This window comes from Saccopteryx bilineata, chromosome 2 (assembly GCF_036850765.1).
Source record: "Saccopteryx bilineata isolate mSacBil1 chromosome 2, mSacBil1_pri_phased_curated, whole genome shotgun sequence".
NCBI classification, from domain to species: Eukaryota; Metazoa; Chordata; class Mammalia; order Chiroptera; family Emballonuridae; genus Saccopteryx; species Saccopteryx bilineata.
Window position 1 is genome coordinate 341,811,886 of NC_089491.1, and position 22,768 is coordinate 341,834,653.

General features: G+C 45.1%; 1 protein-coding gene across 3 annotated transcripts in view; it reads left to right on the forward strand.

Annotated features, from left to right (window-relative positions):
* The window catches only part of TBXAS1 (thromboxane A synthase 1), a 139,565-nt gene that overhangs the window by 81,624 nt on the left and 35,173 nt on the right, over nt 1-22,768 (forward strand). For all 3 annotated transcript variants that reach the window (XM_066255277.1, XM_066255278.1, XM_066255279.1), the window contains 4 exons: nt 11,088-11,176; nt 12,807-12,955; nt 14,413-14,543; nt 18,476-18,787. In XM_066255277.1, coding sequence (XP_066111374.1) covers nt 11,088-11,176; nt 12,807-12,955; nt 14,413-14,543; nt 18,476-18,787 — 681 coding nt within the window. The remainder of the gene's footprint in view (nt 1-11,087; nt 11,177-12,806; nt 12,956-14,412; nt 14,544-18,475; nt 18,788-22,768) is intronic.

Genomic DNA, 22,768 nt, shown 5'->3' on the forward strand with positions numbered 1-22,768 from the left:
TTGGGGGAAACAGACAGTTTTGAGCTACGTTTCTTTGAAAAAAAGAAAAAATGAACCTCATTAAGGTCTTGATTTTTTTTTTTAGCACCTTATAGGGTATATTCCAAAAACTGAAACTGATAACGGTGTTGTTTCCCAAACAAACCTAGTCCTTTTGGGATCCAAAGCATTTCCTTCTTCGGGTACAGAAATTGAATTCTTAGTTCCTGAATTAGTTGCAGAAATAGTCACCTCTAAGTCAGTGGTTCTCACCCTTTCTAATGCCCTGCAATACAGTTCCTCATGTTGCGGTGACCCCAAACCAAAAAATAATTTTGGTGGCTACTTCATAACTGTAATTTTGCTACAGTTATGATTCGGAATGTAAATACCTGATATGCATTATGTATTTTCCAATGGCTGTAGGCGACCCCACTGGGGTCGCGACCCACAGGTTGAGAACCGCTGCTCTAAGTGGTTCACAGCCCTAGGGGAAGTGGGTAGTCATAAATTAAAGGGAGGGGTGAGGGAAAGAAATTTCATAGACAGATTCCCTGTCTGACCATCTCAGACCCACGGCTCTCAGGATCTGGGCCCCAGAGCCCTGAACCCCTCCCTTGCCTTATTTTTCTCTGTAGCACTATCACTAGCTAACATTACCTGTACTTGACATCTTTTACTCTTTATTGTCAGCTTCACAGCAGTAGGCACATAATGGACACTTATAATCATTTGTGGAAGGAAGGAAGGAGGGAGGGAGGGAGGGAGGGAGGGAGAGAAGGAGAAAAGGAAAGGAAGGAAGGAAAAATCAAAGAACCAGGGAAATAATTTTGTCAAGGAAAAATTAAATATAAAGATGCAACCAACTGTTGCCTTTCTCTTCAGAGAGTCCTTGCTATATATTATATATATGGAAATAGGAAAAGCAAGTCACAAAGACATAAAGAGGACAGTGAGGCACACGGGGTCTGGGGTTGAGGAGGCAGAGACGGTAGAAGCTCAGAGAACCAAAAGGAGCCTGCGATTTATTTGGTTGCTAGTTCCGGAGTCTCTTTTCCCAGAAATAGCTTTGAAATACCGATATCTCCAATCCTTTCTGAATTTGTAACTAGCTTTTGGACTTTAATTATCAAATTTCAGAGTTTTTTCTTGAAGTGAAGGTTTGTTTTCCCTTGGAAGTCTGAGGTTTTTCCCATAGCACCTTGGCAGCCTGCGTTCTTTATTGTGTCTGTGTCATTAATATTCAAGAGGCACCAGCTTTATTTGTGTGCATATTAGGCTGCCTTGGTCAACAAACGCTTGAAAGTTCCTTTCATATCAACATTATATCATGAATCCATATTTTTACTTAAAATAAAATTGGTTTTCGGCTTAAGTTGTATCAGGGATAATATAGAGAGTGAGAGAACCAGTGAAAATTTGATTGATGCGTGCCTGATTCCGGAAGAAGAGACCATCCAAGTCGTAGCCCAGTGACAGGCAAATTATTGAGATTTATATTAAAGGATGACTAAGTAATTCTGGGGAAATAACTGATTGTTTTATTAGGAGAAATTTTGCCAGATTAACTTGCTGGAGGTTTCATCCTGTCCCCTAAAGGATTAATATTTTTTAAAGGGGGTAACTGGTAGATTTACTTACATTTTTAGAGTCTTTTGCTATGTGCTTTACCTAAGATTATTACTGAGTAACCCTAGGATTCTGGAAAACTTTATTATGGGTAGAAGTAAATCAATTGAACTTTGGGAAACAAAACTGAGGCTAATTTAATTCTTCTCTGAGAGAAATGCATAAGTAATGGGATTCTCTGGGGACCCAGGTTAGCACTAATTTTATTTTTAAATTTTATAACTCATCTGAAAGAGGGAGAACACAGGGCAATGTATACATTGGTATATTCCTCAAAGCTATTCTGAGTTGAAAACTATTAAATCAATTGGAATAAGTTGCTAAGACTGTTCTAAGATTGTGTTTGTCAGCACAAAAGGGACAGGTAACCTTCAGTGTAAGCAAGAATAAAATAGTACATGGAGGGGAAAAGCATTTAGACTGTACTTATGTGACAATGAACTTCAAGCTATGAATTACTACCAAGGAGAAGGATTTGAAATTGTTGAGGACCGAAAAGGCCCCGTGGTCATACAATTCAGTAAAATATTGCAAACCATCTTTTTAGAGATTCACCAGGTACCTCAACATATTAAAGGTTTAGGGGAGACTTGCAGTAGGTGAAAATGTAGGTAATTACATCATAGTCAGTTACTAAGAGAAATTAAGCAGTTGGACACTGTGTCTTTGGCGATAGATTTCATAGGCAACTCCATTTTCAAGTGCCTCTTGAGTAGAGAGACCGAGCTCCAAATTGGATAGACCACGGACCCAACCCAATATGGCGGCTGGTATAGTCTCTGTTCTCAAAGCCCAATAGAAGGGATGGCATTTTCTCATTCACCCAGATAACTAAGCCGGTGGTCACCCACTGAGCAGATATAAGAGAACTGGCAACTTCATCCACGAGAGCCTAAGGCTGTGTGTGTGCATGTAACCCAAGAGGAAATGAGGCAGTCCTGTATCTGTGCTTGGGGACTCCATTAAAGAAAAGTCAGACCAACAGGGAAGGCTGGTATCTCTCACAGTCACTGAGAATCCAGCTTGATGCCTACTTTTTAACTTTCATCCAGATGTTTCCTGTCGGGAAGGCAGTCAATAATGTATGAATCTTAAAGACAGAGGCAGATGTGGTTATTATTCCCTCTAGGCCTTCCTTGCCTTGGAGAAGACATAATACTCTGGGATGACTACAGTTTTTAAAAATTTAAGTTGAAATAGCCAGCTTATGAGTAAATGCATAGCAATAACCATTTCAGTGCAAAAGTCTTTGCAGGATTACAGACATCATCACAGTTTAGTTTGCCCTTTAAATTTTCGCTGTGAACTCCCAGACAATCATGCACAAGGGCTTCTAAAACAGAACACAGCTTCCCAATAATGTTAGAACAAGCAGCTTTTTCTTGGCCGCATCAGCCTCCAGCAGTCTATTTTTAATATTTGCTTTTATTTCTTCATCCTTCCAAACAATAAAAAATGAAGGTCATTAGAACCAAGTGTGGCTGTGGTGATAAATACTTCGGAATCCAAAAATACATTGTCCCTGCCTGACCAGTTGCCCATTCTCCAGAATGTCTGGGTATTTATTTAGCAGCAACAGATCATTACCTTGTAACACAATTGTAGTCCACTGACACCTAATCTCCTAATTAAAATCAATACAATGATAGACTGTTTAAATTCTGGTTAAAATTTTCCTTTTCTATTTGCATTTAAAAGACAACACACTCCTCATCATAGGTGCCCCCATCCTGGCTTGTAATTTGGCTCTCCTTTGCCAGAATTATAATGTCACTCCAACTTGCCGCTAGTTAAATCTAACTAAGAGCATCTCAATGTGCCTCCCAGCTTGGCTGTTGCCTGGCAACGCCAGCAGCCACCTTCTCATCAGGGTGAGTTCTAATTGGTCAAACTCTTGATAGGAGCCACTGACTTATTAGAAATGACACTTGATTATTCACCTAGATGGCTAGAATTGATATATATATATATATATATATATATATATATATATATATGAAATTTTGCATAAAAATAAGCCAGGGATGTTTTTAATATCTGGGTAGCAGAAGGAGGTTGTAAATTTTGTTAACTTGTATTAATTTTACCATTGTTAGTCACCAATTTAGAGCACTTCTGGGTATTAATTTTTTTATTTTTTCAATCAACAATATGGTTTAATACCATCTCCCATCCCTATTAGCTGACTTTTATTTATTCATAAACTCGACCTCTGACATTAGTTTCAAAATAGCATTGCCCCCAGGTCTAGGAGTGCCAAGTAGAATGAAACATTAAATTCATAATATTCAACCAATATTTATTATTTCCTGTTTTTGAGGGATTTATAATATAGAAGGGCAACAGAGTACATATATTCCTACATTATTGCCACGTTGTGGGAGACAGTATCAGCTCGTGCCCTCTTTCAAGCATCAGAAACCACTTCGGGCGGCTAGGGGTGGGTAGCATTGGAACTGAGCCCCAAAGCTTTTGCTGAGTTTTGACAGAGGGAGAAGGTGTGCTGCAGGTGGAATGAGCCGCAGGAACAAAAGCATCTGGACAAGAAAGTACAGGGTGTGTTCAGGGAATAGAGAAGGACAAATTGGCTGGAACACAGAGTACATGCAAGGGCTGAGCGAAAGCAGACTGGAAAAGTAGGTTGAGGCACATAGAGTTCACCAATCGCTCCCGGGGGTGGGGAGGGCTCTGTGCAAACATCACTGGGAGCAAGGAGCTATTAAATACTTGAAAGAGGGAAACTGAGGAAAAGGGGTTCCAATTCAGCCATGCAGCCTCCGAGATGCCAGATGTCCCCCCTCCAACCCATAGGACAAACACTTTACTTCTACAGCAGGTTAGGAGAGGTGCACGTGGTACCTCTAACATCTCCACTTTGCCATGGCCCCAAGGAAGGGGGGGCACCCAGGGGCCATGTTTTGATCCCAGAGTGTCGGGCTCTTTTCTGAATCTTCCTTCCCGTGTGACAGATGAGTCACCCAGCCTCCACACTGTCTGTGTGTGGGGTCATTTCAGTTTTTAGGGGTATAAAGTAACACAGAAGAGACCCTCTCCTCCCCTCCCCGCTCAGGAAATGTGTCTCCCGAGCACTCAGCTGTCTCCAGTCTCTCACCTTCCTGTGGCTCCAAAGGCTTCGTGATGTTTGTTTTCTCAAGTTCATGGCATCAGAACTGGGTTGGGTGAAATTATAACCTTGACGTTAATTAACCGAGGAGCAAAGGGAGTGTGCCTCCTGATTTTGGAGGAGAAGGGCATTAAGCCGGGAGCCAGAGGATCTGGTGTTCCAATTCTCACTTTCACTAAATTATTTGAACATAAAAATAACCAGAGTCTGTCTTTTAGGTCTTTATGTAATTCTGAAATCAAAGAGATAGAAAAAGGTTTTTTTAGGGATGTCATGTGCTGGAGCAAGTAGATGGGTCCACTGATCTGAGTGTTTACTGCCTGGAACCAGGAAATTGCCTCATCTTTCCATGGTCCCTAAGCAACGGTCTCAGCCTGGTGTTTAGTGACCTGCTTGGGGTCCTAAAATGTCCATAGAAAGGGACCTTATAGTCTAGCTCATTACAAGTAGCCTCTCCTTTGGGGGTGAGGACCCAGTTCAGAGACATTCAAATGATATGCCCAGAGTAAGAGGTAGAACCACCATGGGTCTCAGGCCTTCCTTCGGGACCAGCGCCCAGGAAACTGCACTGCATTCATGCTAAGAGCACCCCAATGTGTCAGAGCTTCTTGGATTCTCTCAATGTCAAGGGTCTCAGAGAACATTCAGGCCATCAATTATCACATAGATATTTCTAGAAAATCAACTGTGTTGTATTGTTCTTATTCCTGATGGAACAAATACCAAGAACTTCAGTAATACATGACAACATACAAGAGTTGCCACAAGATAAGGACATTGAGAGTAAGTAAATTAGTTATCTACTGCTGTGTAACAAATTACCCCCAAATTTAGCAGGTTAACAAACCTTCATTAGCCCATAGTTTGTGTGTGTCAGGCATCTGGACATGGCTTAGCTTGCTGCCTCGGTCTCAGGGTCTCCAACCTGAGCTGTGGTCTCATGGGATGGCTTGACCAGGAGAAGATGGACCTCTGAGTTTACTCGCCTGCTTATTGGTAGGATTCATTTCTTGTGTGTGTGTGTGTATGTGTGTGTGTGTGTGTGTGTGTGTGTGTCAGAGACAGAGAGAGAGACAGAAAGAGGAACAGATAAGGACAGATAGACAGGCAGGGAGAGAGATGAGAAGCATCAATTCTTTGTTGTGGCTCCTTAGTCTCCTTAGTTGTTCATTGGTTGATTTCTCATATGTGTCTTGACCGGGGGCTGCAGCAGACCGAGTGACCCCTTGCTCAAGCCAGGGACTTTGGGCTCAAGCCAGCAAACTTGAGCTTCAAGCCAGTGACCTTTGGGCTCAAGCCAGCAAACATGGGGTCATGTCCATGATTCCATGCTTAAGCCAGCAACCCCACACTCAAGCCAGGTGAGCCCGTGCTCAAGCTGGCGACCTTTGGGGTTTTGTACGTGGGTCTTTTGTATCCCAGTCCAACACTTTATTCACTGTGCCACTGCCTGGTCAGGCAGGATTCAATTCTTAATAGGCATTGGGAATTAGGCTCAGAAGCTTGTTCTCTGTCCCTCAGTCAGTAGGGATCTCCAAAGGGTTTCAGCGAAACATTGCTCAGATAATACAAAATTTTAGAAGGCCAATCCAGTGACTGCATTCAGGATAGATTAGAAAGTGAAAAGGCAGGAGACAAAGGGGCTCTTGGAAAAAATTTTAGTACTCCTCTGTGCCAGGCACAGCACAAGGTACTCAAACAACAAATATGCTTAAGATCTAGTCATTGCTCCCAAGAAACAGGATAACAACCATATTCCAGGCGGCAGGTGGCAAAGCCTGAATTAGAGCAGGCAGTGGGGAAGTAAAGATAAAGAGGCAGACACTGAGGCAAGAACACACGAACCCAGTGGGTGTTGTCTGGGAGGAACACGAGAAGGCAGAAGGATGCACCCAATTCCAATCTTTGTCACACTTTTCAAGGGAACTATTATTTTTCCCATTTTGCAGAAGAAGAAAGATTTGGAGAGGTTAGGTTGAACACAAGTAAGAAGTGCCAAGGAGAGGAAGCCTAATGATTCTCAGTGGCTTTGAGTGTTTGCTCTCTGCAGGCCAAGTACATTTAACAAGATCCAAGTCTTAGCCTCAAGGAAGAAACACCAAGGGTGAAATTCTGGAGATTTCCTAAAAGGAAAGAAGAAAGCCTTTGAGCAGGTGGATTTCTTAGCTCTTCTGTGTCATTATCCCCTGAATTGTCTGTTTCGTCTGCTCATAAAGCCCTCTTCCGCTTCTTGAATGAACTCTATTGCCCTCGGTCTGCACCTTGACTCGGAATCCTTTAGACCCAGTCAGTAAAGATTCCGTCTCTCTTGTTTTAAACTGGGCCACTTTAATTATGTGGTAAACACCAGGTTAGGAAGGACCTCCTTCCTTGGGATTTTCCTCTCCAGGCTGAGGATGGTTACTGCTAGTTACCAAATAGCAACCAGCTCTACCCTCAGCGTCATCAGTAACGAAGATGACCAATGTGAGAAGGTGACAGGAGCCAAGTGGGAAACTTTCTCCCCCAGGCTTGGCTGCTGGACCGTAACCCCCAAGAAGAAATCGCTCTTTAAAAGTCTTAATAGCATTAATAGTTTATCTGATTGTCAGTGTAATATGTGCAGTATGAAAAATCTAAAACAACAAAAATAGAAACCACTCTTTATGCTACGAAGATAAAATGTAACAACCAAATGAGAGTCTTTTGTTAAGATTTGCGTGATGATAGCATTGTGTGCTCATCTGTGCATGAGTTTGCACAAGCCACCTATCCCTGCTTGTCTGCAAATCTACAGGGATAACTGTAGGCTTTGTGGCTTGTATAAAGATGATTGCCAGAGAGCTTTTGTTTGTAAGCAACCCATGGAAGAGCAAATATTCTGTAACCACTTGTGTTCTAATGCAAGGAAGAAAATCTGAGACGGTGGCTATTGGCCAACATACAGATCCTGCTCTCCTGTGGTATAATATTTGCCTTGTATTGCTTTTTAAAACATTTTTCATATTACATGCCCCATCTCACATCACATTAACCCAACTGAAAATGTCAGTCTCCATTTAGTTCAACAGACAGCAGGCAGAGTGTGGTAGAAAATTACAATCACACCAGCCAGCAACAAAGAATTCTAGTCGCAGGCACGTGGACGAAGCGATGGTGGGCATCTGGTCCAGTCCCCACCCTTTGCACTGTCCCGGCATATGATTAGATTCAGTATGGGTGGACCTCTCTGTACACAAAGCATGCTTCTGAAGAGTTGTATGTAAATCAAATTTTATGTTGCATTGCATTTTGGAATAGTAAGAAAGCTTCAAGCTTGACATCTAAAGAGATTTTATTTGTTTGTTTGTTTATTTATTTTGAGAGTGAAGAAGAAATAGGGGAGAGAGAGGGAAGAAGAAAGAGAAGCATCAATACATTGTTCCACCTAGTTGTACCAGTGAATGCTTCTTATATGTGCCCTGACCTGGGCTTGAACTGGTGACCTTGGGGGTCAAGGCAGCAATCCTGGGACAGAGCTGGCAACCTCGGCACTCAGAGACCATACTTTATCCACTGTGCCACTGGCCAGAGCTAAGAGACTTCCTTTTAAACAGTAGTTTTCTTTTCACCATGTTACTATTCCCCTAAACTAAATCTACAAGGTATTCTTGTATATGTGATGTTACTGAAGTAGAGTTCACTTGTCCCACTATGCTTATTAAAGTACTGGAAGGACCGTAGCCAGTGAAGCCAGTCCTAGAAATGCAGCTTAGATAGCACTGAGTCTACCAAACATTAAGGTGGTAGGAGATTTCTTGAGAGTAATAACCCATCACACACACTTTTATACTGATGGATTATTAAATTGATGGTTTTGACTGACCTGTGGTGGCATAGTGGATAAAGCGTCGACCTGGAATGCTAAGGTCACTGGTTCAAAACCCTGGGCTTGTCTGGTCAAGGCACATATGGGAGTTGATCCTCCCCCCTTCTCTCTCTCTCTCTCTCCTTTCTGAAATAAATAAATAAAATCTTTTAAAAAATAAAATAACTTGATAGTTTGTGAGAATTTAGAAAAGAATTCGGTAGTCCTAAAGAATCCATCCAGAATTACCAAGAGTAACTCAGAATCGTCACCTTCATTTCCTTTTTGAGTGGATAGGTAGATGGGGTACATTTCAGCCTCAGCAAATCATTTGACAAAGTCTCCCTGCTCACCTATGGATTAGATGCTGCCTGGCTGAAAGTGTACTTAGGTCCATGCACAGCTGGCCGAAGGGCCAGAAACAGTGAGAACGACCAATTCTGTGGCCACCTAAAGTGGCCATCTAGCAGAGAGCCTCAGGCTCTGTGTTGATCCTGTATAGATGTCCACAAACTGAATGTAGGCGTAGAAGGCACACTTACCAAATTTCAAATGGAACAAAGGAGTAGTTGCGGGAGATAAGATTTGAGTGAGGGAGCACACCCCTCAGCTCAGCCACCCTGGGTCCAACCAGCCCACGGCTCTAAGCCCTTACGGCTTCAGGAGCAGAAAATCCCCCTTTCCCCCCCAGGATTTTCCTCTCCTGATACTCCCTCTCACGTAACAGGAATGCCCTGTTTCTCAGGAAGAACTCCTTCAGAGAAGGCTTACACAGCAAGCAGTGGGGTCCCTGGTGACACAGCTCTTTTGGGAAACCCCAGAGCACATGGGACTGGCTTGGAGGGAGCTGAGGGGAAGGGGTCCAACAAAGCCATGTGTCCCTCCAACCTCGGCCAACCACCACCCAGTCTGTCCTCCTCTGCCAGATTTCTCCAATCACCTCAATGTTTTAGGGCACTTAAGAGATTGTTCTGCTCAGAACACATGGTAGGACAATCTTTTATGACAATTTACATGCAATGCAAAAGTAAAATCTTTCCAATGAATGGACCTTTAAGAGTCAAAAAAAAAAAAAAAATCAATGGCATGTGGTGACGATTCATGGAAAAGACCTCGTGGTTTTCATTGACCTGAACCTCAATATTTGCCTGTGTTATGTGTCTTCTAAAAAAGTCAACAAAACCTTGACTTGCAAGGAAATGGTCTGTTTACAGTTTATGGGATTGCTGTGTTCCATTTACGGAGATGACATTCAGGAGTGACACACACACACACACACAGAGAAACTAGATTTTGCCTCAATACAACCACACACCTGACAAGTAGATAACATTTTAGAGCTTTTCCCAATGCATCAAGACTTCACAAGCAACGAGTGGGTCTTACGTAGTCATTAAAATCCATTCACTCATTCACTCAAAAAATAATTACTACGTGCCAGGCACTATTCTAGGTGCTACAGACACAAAAATGGACAAAAATCTCCCATACTTTGAGGGACTGACATTCTTGTGTCAACAAGATAACATCTAAATGTGGATAACATTTTAAAATATGCATTCCAAAAGAAATGCCCGGAACAATGCATTTTAGCATGTTGCTTTCCCTATGATGTTATTCTAGAATGCGCACTGGGTAAAATGACCCCCCTCCATGTTTCCCACTTGGCTTTTAGAACATCCAGGAGAGAAAGAAAGGTCAAGTGGATGGCCCTCAAGCTCCACAAAGAATTCCACCCACTCAGGCCAGCCTATTGGGGTCAAAGTGGCAGGAAGCCCAAAGTGAGATCTGAAGTTGTTGGAGCAAGACAATTAGTTACATGAATGTTCATAATACCATTGTGTGTGTGTGTGTTAGCAATTTTCCATAATAAAAATATTTAACTATTAAAAACAGAAATTCAGCAACTGTCCTAGGTGGGCATAGAAGGCCTCTTGAGGTTAAGGGCTCCTCTGTATTTGAAGGTTTAAGCAATTTAAGCAGAAATGAATAACCATCCATCAAAAATGCTCTAAGAATAACTTTTGCATTGAATAAGAAATATAGCAAGGGGCAACCTGAGGTTCCTTTGGCTATTTAAGATTCTATATTTTAGTGGAAAAATCTAAAGTATAATTGAAAGCATGTAAGCATGGATTTGGGCTAATTCCAGAGACAGTACATATGGACTCTGGTCTTTTTCCTCTCTGATGCTAACCGAATGTCATGAAACCAAACACAGATTGTCATTTCTATCTAAGCACTTAATAATCATTTTTATAATTATTTCACAGTATTTACTCTAAATCCTGTCTTCTTTTTGTTTCCAAAAAACAGATTGCGTCAGCTAACATAGATGCTTACAGCTATTGTATTTCGTGATGTTTGTGAATTTCAGCCCTTCCTCCCGAATCTCAGTGGCATGAAAGTTACCTTCAAAACAATGTTCATTTTCTAGGAAAAGCTCCACACACAGCCTCTTTATCTGCAGCTGATTTAAGTATGCTCCCTGCATGGCGTCCTAATCAAACCTTTGTTATCTGCCATCAGATGATGCCCCTCATCAGCCAAGCCTGCGACCTTCTCCTGGCTCATTTAAAAGGCTATGCGGAATCTGGGAACGCTTTTGACATCCAGAGGTAAGGTCTATCCGGCGACATTACAGATGAGAAATCACATTTGTGAATTGCTGCTTCTTATCACGGTACATAATTGCTGGACAATTACCCCGAGACCAGCAAACTATGGAAATGCTAGACGCTCACAAAAGCACAGGGGCAGACTGATAAGTAGAAATGAAACCCACAGGAAATGTAAAGCAAATGTGAACACCACCCCGGGCAGGGGGTGGCACGCTGAGGGAAGCCTGGGGTGGGCAGTGGCTTGTGGGTGGACACGCCCTCCGACATTTGCAGACCTTGCAGTGGGCAGGAAACACGCTGGACAGGAAGGACAGGGTCCTGGGGAAAGTGCTTGCATTTCTGCACCCAGAAAGATTGTGGTACTCCTCAGCCTCAAAGCCATGACTTAGCAGTGACCCCCAATTTAAATAGCTGGTGACCTGGCTTTTCTCCTAGTGGCCCTATGCTCTAGTATGGCAGATTAGGGGTAAAGTGGAGGTGGCGGATAAGCCAGAGGTTGACTCATTTTTCTCATCATTGCTAATAAACTAATAGTATAACCATCACCAGCATTTAAATCGTACCATATTGTTCACAAAATTCTCTTGGACACATTCTCTCTGGTCATGAGATGCACGAGTTGGCCAAAAAGAAGATGGGCACAGCATCTACCAAAGGGGAGTAAATGACTCTTAAAACCCTTGAGTCTTCCTTCCACCCTCAGGATCAGATGAAATCCCATCCAGTCGTCAAATTGTTGTTTCCGCAGTAGCAGGGAGAGGAGTCATCGATTGTGGGAACGTTTTCAGTGAAAACAGTCAGAATAAAAGAAGTCATCTGGAGATGTCATTTATTTCCCCATGATAAGTTGTTGGTTATAGACTTCACAAGGGGGCGGAACCAAGTGCGTGCCTCTATCAAACCACGGAAACCGTCCTTTTAATTTGAAGAAGATACGAACACCCAGTTGTTAACCCTTTTAGAAATAATCTTACTCCTATGAGATAACAAACACAGATCATTCTAGTTTAAGATGGCCATTTGGGGGGGGGGGGGGCAGGTTTCCTAGAGTCTAAGAGATTCGTTTTTCTAGAGCTACCACCAGACACTTTTCCGTCTGTTTGTTTCTAAAACACAACGTGTGTTTTCTGTAATAATGTAATATGCTCATGAAACTGGTCCCAGAGTGTGTCTTGATTGACTGGAGTGTGAGGGGCCATGAGGAGGCAGAGGGGGAAGGAGCTAATGCAACTAGACAATCAGGTTGTCAATGCACCCATCACAATTGTCTCTACTTCAACTCATCGTTAGATGCTGGCTCTGAACAGCTTTGGGGTGACATGCAGAGGCTTTGGGTCCGCTCTTTTCCCTCCACTGTGGTAGAGCACACACTACCACAGTGTTTGGCTGTGTTTGGCTGTGTCTGGCTGATCTCAGCTTTACATTTTACATCTCCTCTGGTGTTCCACTGTCACTACTCAGAGGGTCTGAGCCCCCCCTCCCGGCTTCTCTGCCTCCCCCTCACTGCAGACCTGCAGGCAGCTCCTCTTTAGAGCGAGTGGGCGATGGAAGCACTCCCGTTCAGGTGGGCGATGGGCAGGCCAATGGCAGAGTCCCTTTGAAAAATCAATGGTTCCCTCCCCCGTAGGTGCTACAGCTGCTACAGCACAGATGTGGTGGCCAGCGTCGCCTTCAGCACCCAGGTGGACTCCCAGAAGTCGCCCGAGGACCCCTTCGTGAAGCACTGCAGGCGTTTCTTTGCCTCCTCCATCCCCAGACCTCTCCTGGTTTTAATCTGTACGTACAGGCCCTGCCAAGGGCAGTGACACAGGGCTGCCGCCAGGTGGGACATGTGGACAGTGCCAGGCAGCTCTCAGGATCCAGCCTCTGCCACTTGGGGGGTCTCTGGGAGTCTGCCCTGCAGAGTCCTGTCTTCCCAGAGCCTCCCAGTCTCCCTGTCACCAGCTTGGGGCCACTTCCCACCAACACAGGGGCCCTGGCCTCTCTCACTACCCCCGTAGTGAGAACAGCAGCCGAGCCCTCTGCCGAGGCTTTTGCATGCGTTGCCTCATTTAGAGCCTGTATCCACCCTATGCGAATGGTTTTCTTATCCTCATCTTACAGATGGGAAAACCAAGGCTCAGAAAGGCAGAGCAGAGGCTAGAACCTAAAGGCTTTGCTGGGCATATTTCTCTCCACCAGCAAAATTCTCTGCAGAAGACTTCTCTGCTTGAGGCCCAATGCACAGGAAACTAGACATCACAGTGACGAGTGACTCGCAGGTTACCTAATGCTATGGAGACCAGTCAATTTACTTTAATTTTAGATGTAAGTTTCTACCCTCTGGCCAACTCCAGTTTCTTCTTGCTTTTACGGCAAAATAGTGAAGTGGTTAGTAATTATTGCCATAGTTTCCAACCATTTGCTGGGCTGGTAAATGCTATCCATCCCTTGGTCGGTTTAATTTCCATTTCTGAGTCAACGTCTGTGGAAGCCCCTGTCGCCTCCAGCCATTCCATACTGAGACCTTAGGAGTGACAGAGGAGGTCCAGCAGCCTCCTCCTTTGCCCCCCATCCCCACCCCAGGCTCAGTGGGCCCCTCTTGCCGTCAGACACAGCGCGGTGGTTCCGCTGTCCCATGCCGCGGCCACTCTGAGCCTGTCTCCCCGCCTGCCGGGTCACGCTGGTTCGGGCTCTGACTCTTGAAAATGGGCAGAGGATTCTGAGAACTTGTGAGTCCAGAACTGTCCTCCCCCAGCCGAACTTCTGCACAATGCCTGCTCACAGACGGAGGATTCAGGTGGTAGCTCTGGGGACAATTAGCTGGGGGGAGGAGGGGAATGCAAATGACCAGAAAGTTGAGAAAGCAGATCAGCTTCTACTGCGTGCTAAGATCTGGAGCGTGGCCTGCAATCTGTTCTTTCTTGATGAAACAGAAAGAGCTTGGGCCCTCATATCAGGACCTGGAAAATGAATTTATAGGCACGAGATTGCTTTCTCAGGGGCCAGACGGAAAGCGGGGATTCAATTGTATAAATGTTTATCGAGTGCTCGTGAAGCGCAAGGAACCAGGAGGAGTCCAAAGGTGGAATGAGAGACAGCCCGTGCTCTAAGAAGTGGCAGTTCAGGGAGGGAGCCAGGCCTTTGAGTGACTCTAATTCAAGGCCAGGGTTTGCTTCCTGGCAACAGGCATCTAATCGTCTCGGTTTATTATCACCCCCTTCTCAATGCCACTTTTGTTTTTCTCTTTCAAGTATCATTTCCATCCATAATGGTCCCACTGGCCCGGATTTTGCCCAATAAGAACCAAGAGGAACTGAATGGCTTTTTTAACAAACTCATTAGGAATGTGATTGCCTTGCGGGACCAGCAAGCTGCAGAAGAGGTAACGTGTGTTAATAGGACACAGTTTTTGAAATGGGATGGAACCTGATTTGGCATCGCTGTCTCTTTTCTTTCTCTTCTTTCCCAACCCCGTCCACCACACCATGCCATCCTGTATGGGTCTACCTACTGCCTCGAGATTTCTGGGGAGGGTAGAAAGAAAGGAGACAGATCAAGGAGGACAGAACAAGAAAGAGAAAGTGAGGGCAGGCAGGAAGTATGGTGGGGAGAAGCCCAGGTCAGTAGAATTAAAGCTGCCCCCCCAAACTCATGGCCTATTTTAAGCAGCACCCCCAGCACAGGTGATAGCGCCCCCAAAGGAATCCTAATATGCCCACGTGCACTTTTCATCAGCACATTCTTCACATTGGGAAATGGCGAGGGCGGAGTTTGACAGCAGACTGATGTTAGAGAGGGGTTTGGGCAGCCGTCACTACTACCGTGTTTCAGCTCAGAGGACGTTCCTACAGAATTTGAGGTCGAGGGCCCTCTCCTGCATCATCTGAGACCTAGAGACTTCTTTCCTCCTTATAGACTTGCACTATGCTTGGCACAAACTAGGAATTAAGGAAATATCTGTTGATTGAACTTGGCTGAGAATGGAAGAAGGACTTTTTAGTGTTAAGGAGAATTGCGATATTGAATGCGCTATGCTGATATTGGTGCCTGCGCCATGCTGTGCCTCGGGCCCTGTTGTGTGCAAGAAATTGCTTAAAAGAAAAGACAAGGCTGCAATATCTTATCTTGAATGGAAAGTTGTGGCTTTAAAAGTGTTTCCTCAAAGGCTGGGTGGCTCAGAGAGATTGACAAGGAAAGGACGTGAGGTCCCATTGTGGCAGCTGTGGCTGAGAATGAAATCATGGGGTCAAGGAGCGGCTGGAAGGATGGAACAGGGTCCTCTGGGAACGAGGCAGCATGGGTGTCCAGGTCTGGAAGGTGGGGAAGGTGGATACAAGCTCACAACCCCTCAGCCCACCCCACTGTGAACTCAACCTGATGCCTGTGAAGGCGTGAGAAGGATGAGCTACCTGGGATCCCTGGCTAGCCTAAAAAGACAGAACACTCATCCAAGGGCCATGCTTCTCCGAAGTGACACTGGAGCCCGGGGAAGGAGGGTGAGGACGACCTCATTTCCAAACAGTGCTGCTACAAAGGGCTCCCCGATGAGCGTCGGGTCACTCACACCACACCCCCACACCCCACCTCAACCCGAAACCCACGGGCTGTGGAGTCAGGCTGAAATTCTAAAGCTGTCGCACCAAATGGCTTACTAAGAGGTGAGGGGTTATTAAAGATCCAATTACTGGGATTGCCTCCAGCTTTTTCCCTTTATAAACTTGAGAGCTATTTGTTTCAAACAATGAGTGGATCTGAGAAAAACCTCCCAACCACACAGCCAGGGCTGCCTGTGTTCAAACAGAGCTATACGGTTACTAAGAAAACTTGCTTTTAACCCATCTGAACGCGGTAGACATTCCATCAAGCAGATGTGTGTTTGCGCAGTGGAAAACGCAGCACAGATGTTAAAAGGTAAATATTTTTCTAAGCTCTAGCCGATGGGTGGATTAGACACCTACATCTATCAGGATGTGTGTTTTTCTTGGGTATAACCATAAAGCAGCCGTGGTTCGGTCCTAAATGGGCAGTGTTCAAATAGCCCCCGTGATGCAGAGCAAATAAAAGAAAGCCATCTGCGCTAATGCGCCTCTCCCCGCACAGGCCCTGGAGGGCAGCCCTTTCCAGCCTCTGGAGTGGAGGTTAAGACTGACTGGTATAAGGCTCCATGGCCCCATGACAGCCTGTCTCGGCCGGGAGGAGGGGAGAGGACGCCAGCTGCATCTGCACCCCGGGAAAATCCAACAGTGTGAATGTAGTGCCCTCCTTCCTATCACCATCCCCACCCCACTCCAGCAAAGCCACGAGCAAGCCTCAGGGACCACAGCCGTATCACACAGCGAGGGGTTTCAGACATGCCAGCTGAGAGGCCTGGGGTCCCAGGCTGGCATCCAGGAGCGGAGGCAGCAGAGGGTGTCACCTGCCATGCATGCCATTGTGCCCTGCCTTTGCCCCACGGGGCCAGAGCTAGCAGTGGGCCCATCATGGCCACCCAGATGTTGACCTGGCAGCAGAAAGGAAGTAGGGGTAAGCCATCCCTTGAGGACACCATTTGGAAAGCTGAATGAGCAGGGCCAGGGTAGAAAGAGGCAGCTAACTTGGCTGAGCCTTTGCCATTCTCTCGGCTACTTCAACCTAAGCAGGCTGGCAGGATGCTGAGGCCCCGCCTCCTTAGTCTAAAGGCTCATGATGCTCACAGGCTTAGCTGTGAGCCCTGCTGGTGTCTCAGCAGACACCTGCCAAGGTCACAGACCTGGGAAGTGGAAGAGAGGCAAAGGTCCCGTGAGCCTAGGTTCCTGCTCCAGACAGCATATCATTGTAAGCAAATCCAACACAGCCTTCCTCAGATGAACTTACTGCATTGCATTTTTATTTATGGAATTATTTATTGCAGACCTAACAAGTGCTCAACACAATACCAGGCCTGGGGTAGGGGCAAAGCTCAGGGTCCCGTCCTAGAGATACTTCTATTTTTTTTTTAAGTGAGAGTAGGGGAGATACAGTGATAGGCTCCTGCACATGCACCCGACCAGGATCCACCCAGCAACTTCCATCTGGGGCCAATGTTCTGCCCATTTGGAGCCACTGGAAACCAAGCTATTTTTAGCACCTGAGATGGAGGATCAACGAAGCCATCCTCAGCACGCAGGGCCAAAGCGCTTGAATCAGTCAAGCCATGGCTGTGGGAGGGGAAGAAAGAGAGAAAGAGAAAGGAAAGGGAGAAGGGTGGAGAAGCAGATGGTCACCTCTCTTGTGTGCCCTGACAGGGAATTGAACCTGAGACTTCCATATGCTGGGTCGACGCTCTACCACTGAGCAAACCAGCTAGGGCCACCTCTACTCTTATAGAAGGAAAAAAATCAACCACACATGACATAACAATCTTAAAGGACAGAATTAAGTGCTAATGTATGTGGCACAGATTAGTCATGCAGTGGAAACCCAGAAGCCAGTAGCTGAGAAAATGCTACAAGTAATGTACTTTGAAATTACAATATTTTGTTGGTAGCTCTGATACTCTCCTTTTGCCGTTTAATTCTACAAACTTCAGAAAAGAGTAACATATTGTTTGCTACTCATCACATTAAAGAGCTTTTTCCAAGAAGGGATGTGCCAGGGATATACGGAGTCAAGGCTAAAATAATATGTAAATGCTTCTATGGTTATAACTAGTGATAGTGAAAATATAAAGAATATGCAAATTGCTGATAAGGAAGATAATGAAAAATGGTAAGACAGCTCTAACCATTGAATGGTTGCTTGAACCCGCTTGAACGGGGTAGGGGGTTACCTCTTGGTAACCCGCTTGAACAGGATAGGGGGTTACTGAGAAAGAAAAAGGGACCCGATATGAGGAGGCTAGGCTCTGGGATGTAAAGTGCAGACTGGAGACTTTGTAGACAAGCCTCTCCAAAGCTAGTGCCCCTGCCTCCTGCCCCTACTCCAGGTTCTGTTAACTTCCTGCTCTGTGATTAAAATATGGCCACCCACAGAAGCCCTGAACTGTGCCTAACTGAATAATGGAGTCCATGCTTTAACTTAAATCTATCTATATGATGCTTTGTCTTACTGTCGGAAAACCAACCAACCAACCAAACCAACTAACCAAGCCAACCATCAACCAATCAAACCAACCAACAGTACAAACATGGGTCAAGTCAACAGGGGGGTTCCAGGTTCTAGCCATCTCAGATAATGCCGAAGTGAGAATCCTTGTTCTGGTCTTTAAACACTGCATGTGCGTATCTTCTTCTGTGCTCCAAGAAGTCCCACGTATGCGGCCCCAGGCCAAAATGTGCATTTTCTTCTGTCTTTTAGAGGCGGAGAGACTTCCTCCAAATGGTCCTGGATGCCCGACATTCTGCCACCTCCGTGGGCGTGGAGAGCTTTGACATTGTCAGACAGGTCTTCTCCAATGAATGCTCAGTGGGTCCTTCCCAGAAACACCAGCCCAGACAACTGTCCAAGCCTTTGACTGTGGACGAGGTTGTGGGCCAGGCCTTCCTCTTCCTCATCGCTGGCTACGAGATTGTCACCAACACACTCTCTTTTGCCACCTACCTGCTGGCCACCAACCCTGACTGCCAAGAGAAGCTTCTGAGAGAAGTGGACCATTTTAACGAGAAATATGTGAGTACTGGTTGGGTCCAGCAGCCTGCGTGAAATCCACACAGCAATTGATTTTGCGTGCGTCGAAGTGAAACTTATTTTTGATAACTGCCTTGCTCCAGCCATATTCTAAGTTTATAAGATGAAATAGGGCCGAGGCCCCCTGCTGCATCTCTCTGGGTTAGCTTAGTGGGATGGAGTATTCAGGACAACAGAAAGAAAAAAAGAAAAGAAAAATTGTGCACATGCTTTCACTGTTTGGGCAGGGCTCAGGGAAGCTGCAAAGTCCTCGTGGGCTGCGGTCAAAGGTCAGGGGTGGGGCAGAAGGTGTGGTTTCCTGATGCTCTGACTGTAGGGTTGCCATGCTTAGGGAGGCAGGTGTGAACCAGAATAGGGAGCCAAAGTGGAAGGCAGGAGAGGGCATAACAAAGACTGGGTGAATGCAGATGGGGACATCTATAAGTGGAGTCAGGTGATGGGGCCAGTTGGTACAGAGTCTAGACTCCGAATCTTCCTTCTAGAGGAGACCCCTCCTTGCTGGACTTAAAGCACACCTTCAAGGGCGCTGAGGTAAGCTACTCTATCCCATCATTTTTTTTCTGGAAGCTATGTGCATAGTGCTTTGACTTATGAGTTGTTAAAGAAAATCATTTTTTAAATCTGTGCATTCAAAAAAAGACTACCATAATAGCATCCTTTCTGTTACATTCTGATGTAGTTAGTACATTCGGGGGGGGGGGGTCCATGCTGTTATTGGAACTATTAGGATTTTATTTTTTCATATATTGAGCTGAAAACTGCTTCCCAGAACATTCCACTTCTTCATTCCACTGGGGAAGTAAATGCAAGGTTAGCCTCTTTCCTCCAATGCATGAGCTGTGTTACTAATTGCTGCAACTTTTGGCTCATCATGAGCTTACTACAGTCATCCTAAAGTTCCACGATGTTATGACAACGGCCAAGCTGGGCCTCCCCGTCCCACTGCGTGTGCAATTGATATTTTGAGCTTAGATGCAAGCGTTTATATTTATCCTTGTGATTGCTCAAGTCAGTCAAAATAATTTTGAATCTTGATTCTGCCATCTGTCATATTAGCAATTCCTCCAGCTCTGTGTCATCTGAGACTTGCTAAGCATGTCTCTTATTTCATTCAAGTCATTGATTAAAATGTTGAACAGGACAGGGCTCCCCTCCAGGTTGACATTGATCCATTAATCAATATTCTTTGGGCATGGAATCTCAACAAGCCATGAATCCAAATCACCTTATGACCCACTCCCACCACCTATCAGTTCCTACTTTATTGATAGTTGTATTTTTTTTTAATTGAGGAGGGGGAGGGGGGGAACCAAAGATGATTGGCGTATATACTGCAAGAGAAATAACAGGAGTTGAAGGGCACCTCTATTAGGATGTATTTGCTGGGTTTTGTTTAAAAGGGGGCGGGGCTTATTAAGAGGTAATTGAGCAGCTTTATCTGCTAAGATGTGGCTTCAGGAAAATCTTTCTCCAGGCCTCAGTGCTACGCTCAGGCCCCAGGTCCCAGTTCTTGGTTGTGCTTCCTCAGCCCTGGCCTCATTCTCAGGTATGCTCTCCTCTCGAAGCCCCAGGCAGCCCACAAAGAATGTGTGGACCACAGGTTTCCTTGCTCATAATCAGTGGAGCAAAGGGTGTCTGTGACCCCGGATTCTCGTTAAGAGATGTGAGGTTCACTCCATGGCGATGCATAGGTCACTGCCAATTCTTAAAGCAACAATTGTGGCCAGGGGGATGGGGGGGACGAATGGGCTCAAACCAATCAATTGCATCCCCCAGAGTCAGTCATACTCCAGTTATATGACTGAGAACTCGGGAGGACACTTCCCAGGGGAAGTTCTGGCTGTTGTCCCAGGAAGGCAGTCAAGACTGGTCTTAAATAAACCAAAAGGCAGGCCACATGAAAGACTTTTCAGCATCTGGTGAGTGCCTAGCAGTTGGCAGATATGGCAGCAGGTTACACAGGTAGAAGTCATGATCCTCACCATCAAGGAATTTAATCACCCATTGAAAAATAAAAACAAAAAACGACAAAAAAATAGGAAGAAAAAAAAGAAATTGTGTCTATTAAAATAATATTTCTCTCCCAAATAAAACCCTCCAGGGAAATAGAGGGCAGCAAATAATCAAGTCTCTTTATTGGCTGAGGCTAAAAGGTAGAGAAGGGCAGATTCAGGCCCAGCATGAAACAAGAGTCTCTTTCCTGGAAATTTTAGAGAAAGTCTCGCGGCATCACACTGATAGAGATTGGTCCTGGGCCCACCCCTTAACCAATCACCATGGCCAAGGAGAATATGACGCTTTGATTGGCCTACACCTGAGTCACTCTCCCCATCGCTGAAGTTGGTGTCTACGTGGGATTCCAGTGGATCCCCAAACCTCTGTCACTTAGCAGCTTTGTGGGGTGGGGTGAATGGCTGCCGAATGGCCAGAAAACAGTGTGTCTGCTTGTGTACATAGCATCCACGGTTCCCAGATTAGAAGCTCCCACTTTCAAATTTACCCTGAAGGTTTAAAAACGGACTTGCCCAAGTCAGTGGTTACAAGTCCAAGAGCGCCTAGGACAGCCTGCTCTGCGTAATTCTAAATGACGTGTGCGTGGTCTGCTCTGATGTACTTCTTGTAAAGGATGCGGCCACTTCATACCAAGTGTCCTGCGATGTCCACAGAGCCAGGCGCGGCTTCCCTATTGGTTAGAATGAAGCCCCGAGTGCCAGCTGGCCTCAGTGCACCCTTTCTCCCGTCAAGATGTGAAATGGTCGGAGGCGCAAGTCACTAACTCAGGTGCCGTGCTGTCAGCAGGACTGAACTTCTGGGACGCATAGGATACTCATGGGTCTTCCTGCACTACTGAGGATTATCTTAGACACGTTTTACCGTTCACACATTCTATCTGGGATGACCCCATCTTTCAACACCTGTTTTTGACCCAAGTGGTGTTGATTGCCTTTCTCCTTTCAGGGTAGAGATTTCTGTTTCAGCTTATAATAACGGGTGTAATCTGCTTTATAATTCATGCCTGTGGGCTGCTTCATTGTAAACCACATGTGTTTGCTTCCAAACCATCTGGCTTTGGATCAGCCTGGCTTTCCCTCCTCTCGTTCCACCATCAAAATTCAGCTTAACACCCCCTTTCTCAAGCCACCCAATCTTTTGGAGAACTCTCTCTTTCCCCCTGTTTTCTTACACATATTGATGAGGAGGTATATTCATGAAATTCAAGAGTTGAGATGGGAAAGATCTGGACCACTTGTACCACTTGTGAAATTAGGAAAGCTCTGATGATTTAACAAGACCTTTGTAATGGGAACGCTTCATTGTGATCTCCAATACCTAATATTGAAAAGGATAAGAGAGAGGGGAAAAAAATAACAAAAAAAAAACCTTCTTTCCATATAAATTGTTTTTGCTATAGCATTAGCACTTTATGTTAAAATTATCGACTTTTGATCTGGCTAAACCATTCTCTTTTTTTCTCTTTGGTGCCGGACTGTGCCAGCCAAAATTTATGACCCATTTTCCTCCTGCTTAATTGTTGTTATAAATCTGTGCAGAACCCAGTTGTAAATTTATCACAAATTGGACTAGATTGATAGATAGCTTTTCTTTAGGATAATTTGAGCATAGTTATGGCTTTGAAGGAAGGCCACTTTTTTTTTTTAAACTCCTCTTGAAGAGCTGCTTTGTAACCATGATAAATATCTAATTAAAATACAACTTACTCTTTTTCTCTTAAGGATAAAAGAACATTCAGTGCTGGGTATTTTAGCTGATTAGCTCACGCTGCTAATGTGAGCACGGTTGAGGATTTGTTTCTTGGAGTGGCCATGGGATCTCAAAAGGGGGTATAAAAGCATATTCATAAATATACATCCTGATATGAGAAAGCAATCAATGAACAACCAGGTGTCTCAACGAAAAACTAATGATGGATGCTCCTCATCTCTCTTCGTTCCTATCTGTCTG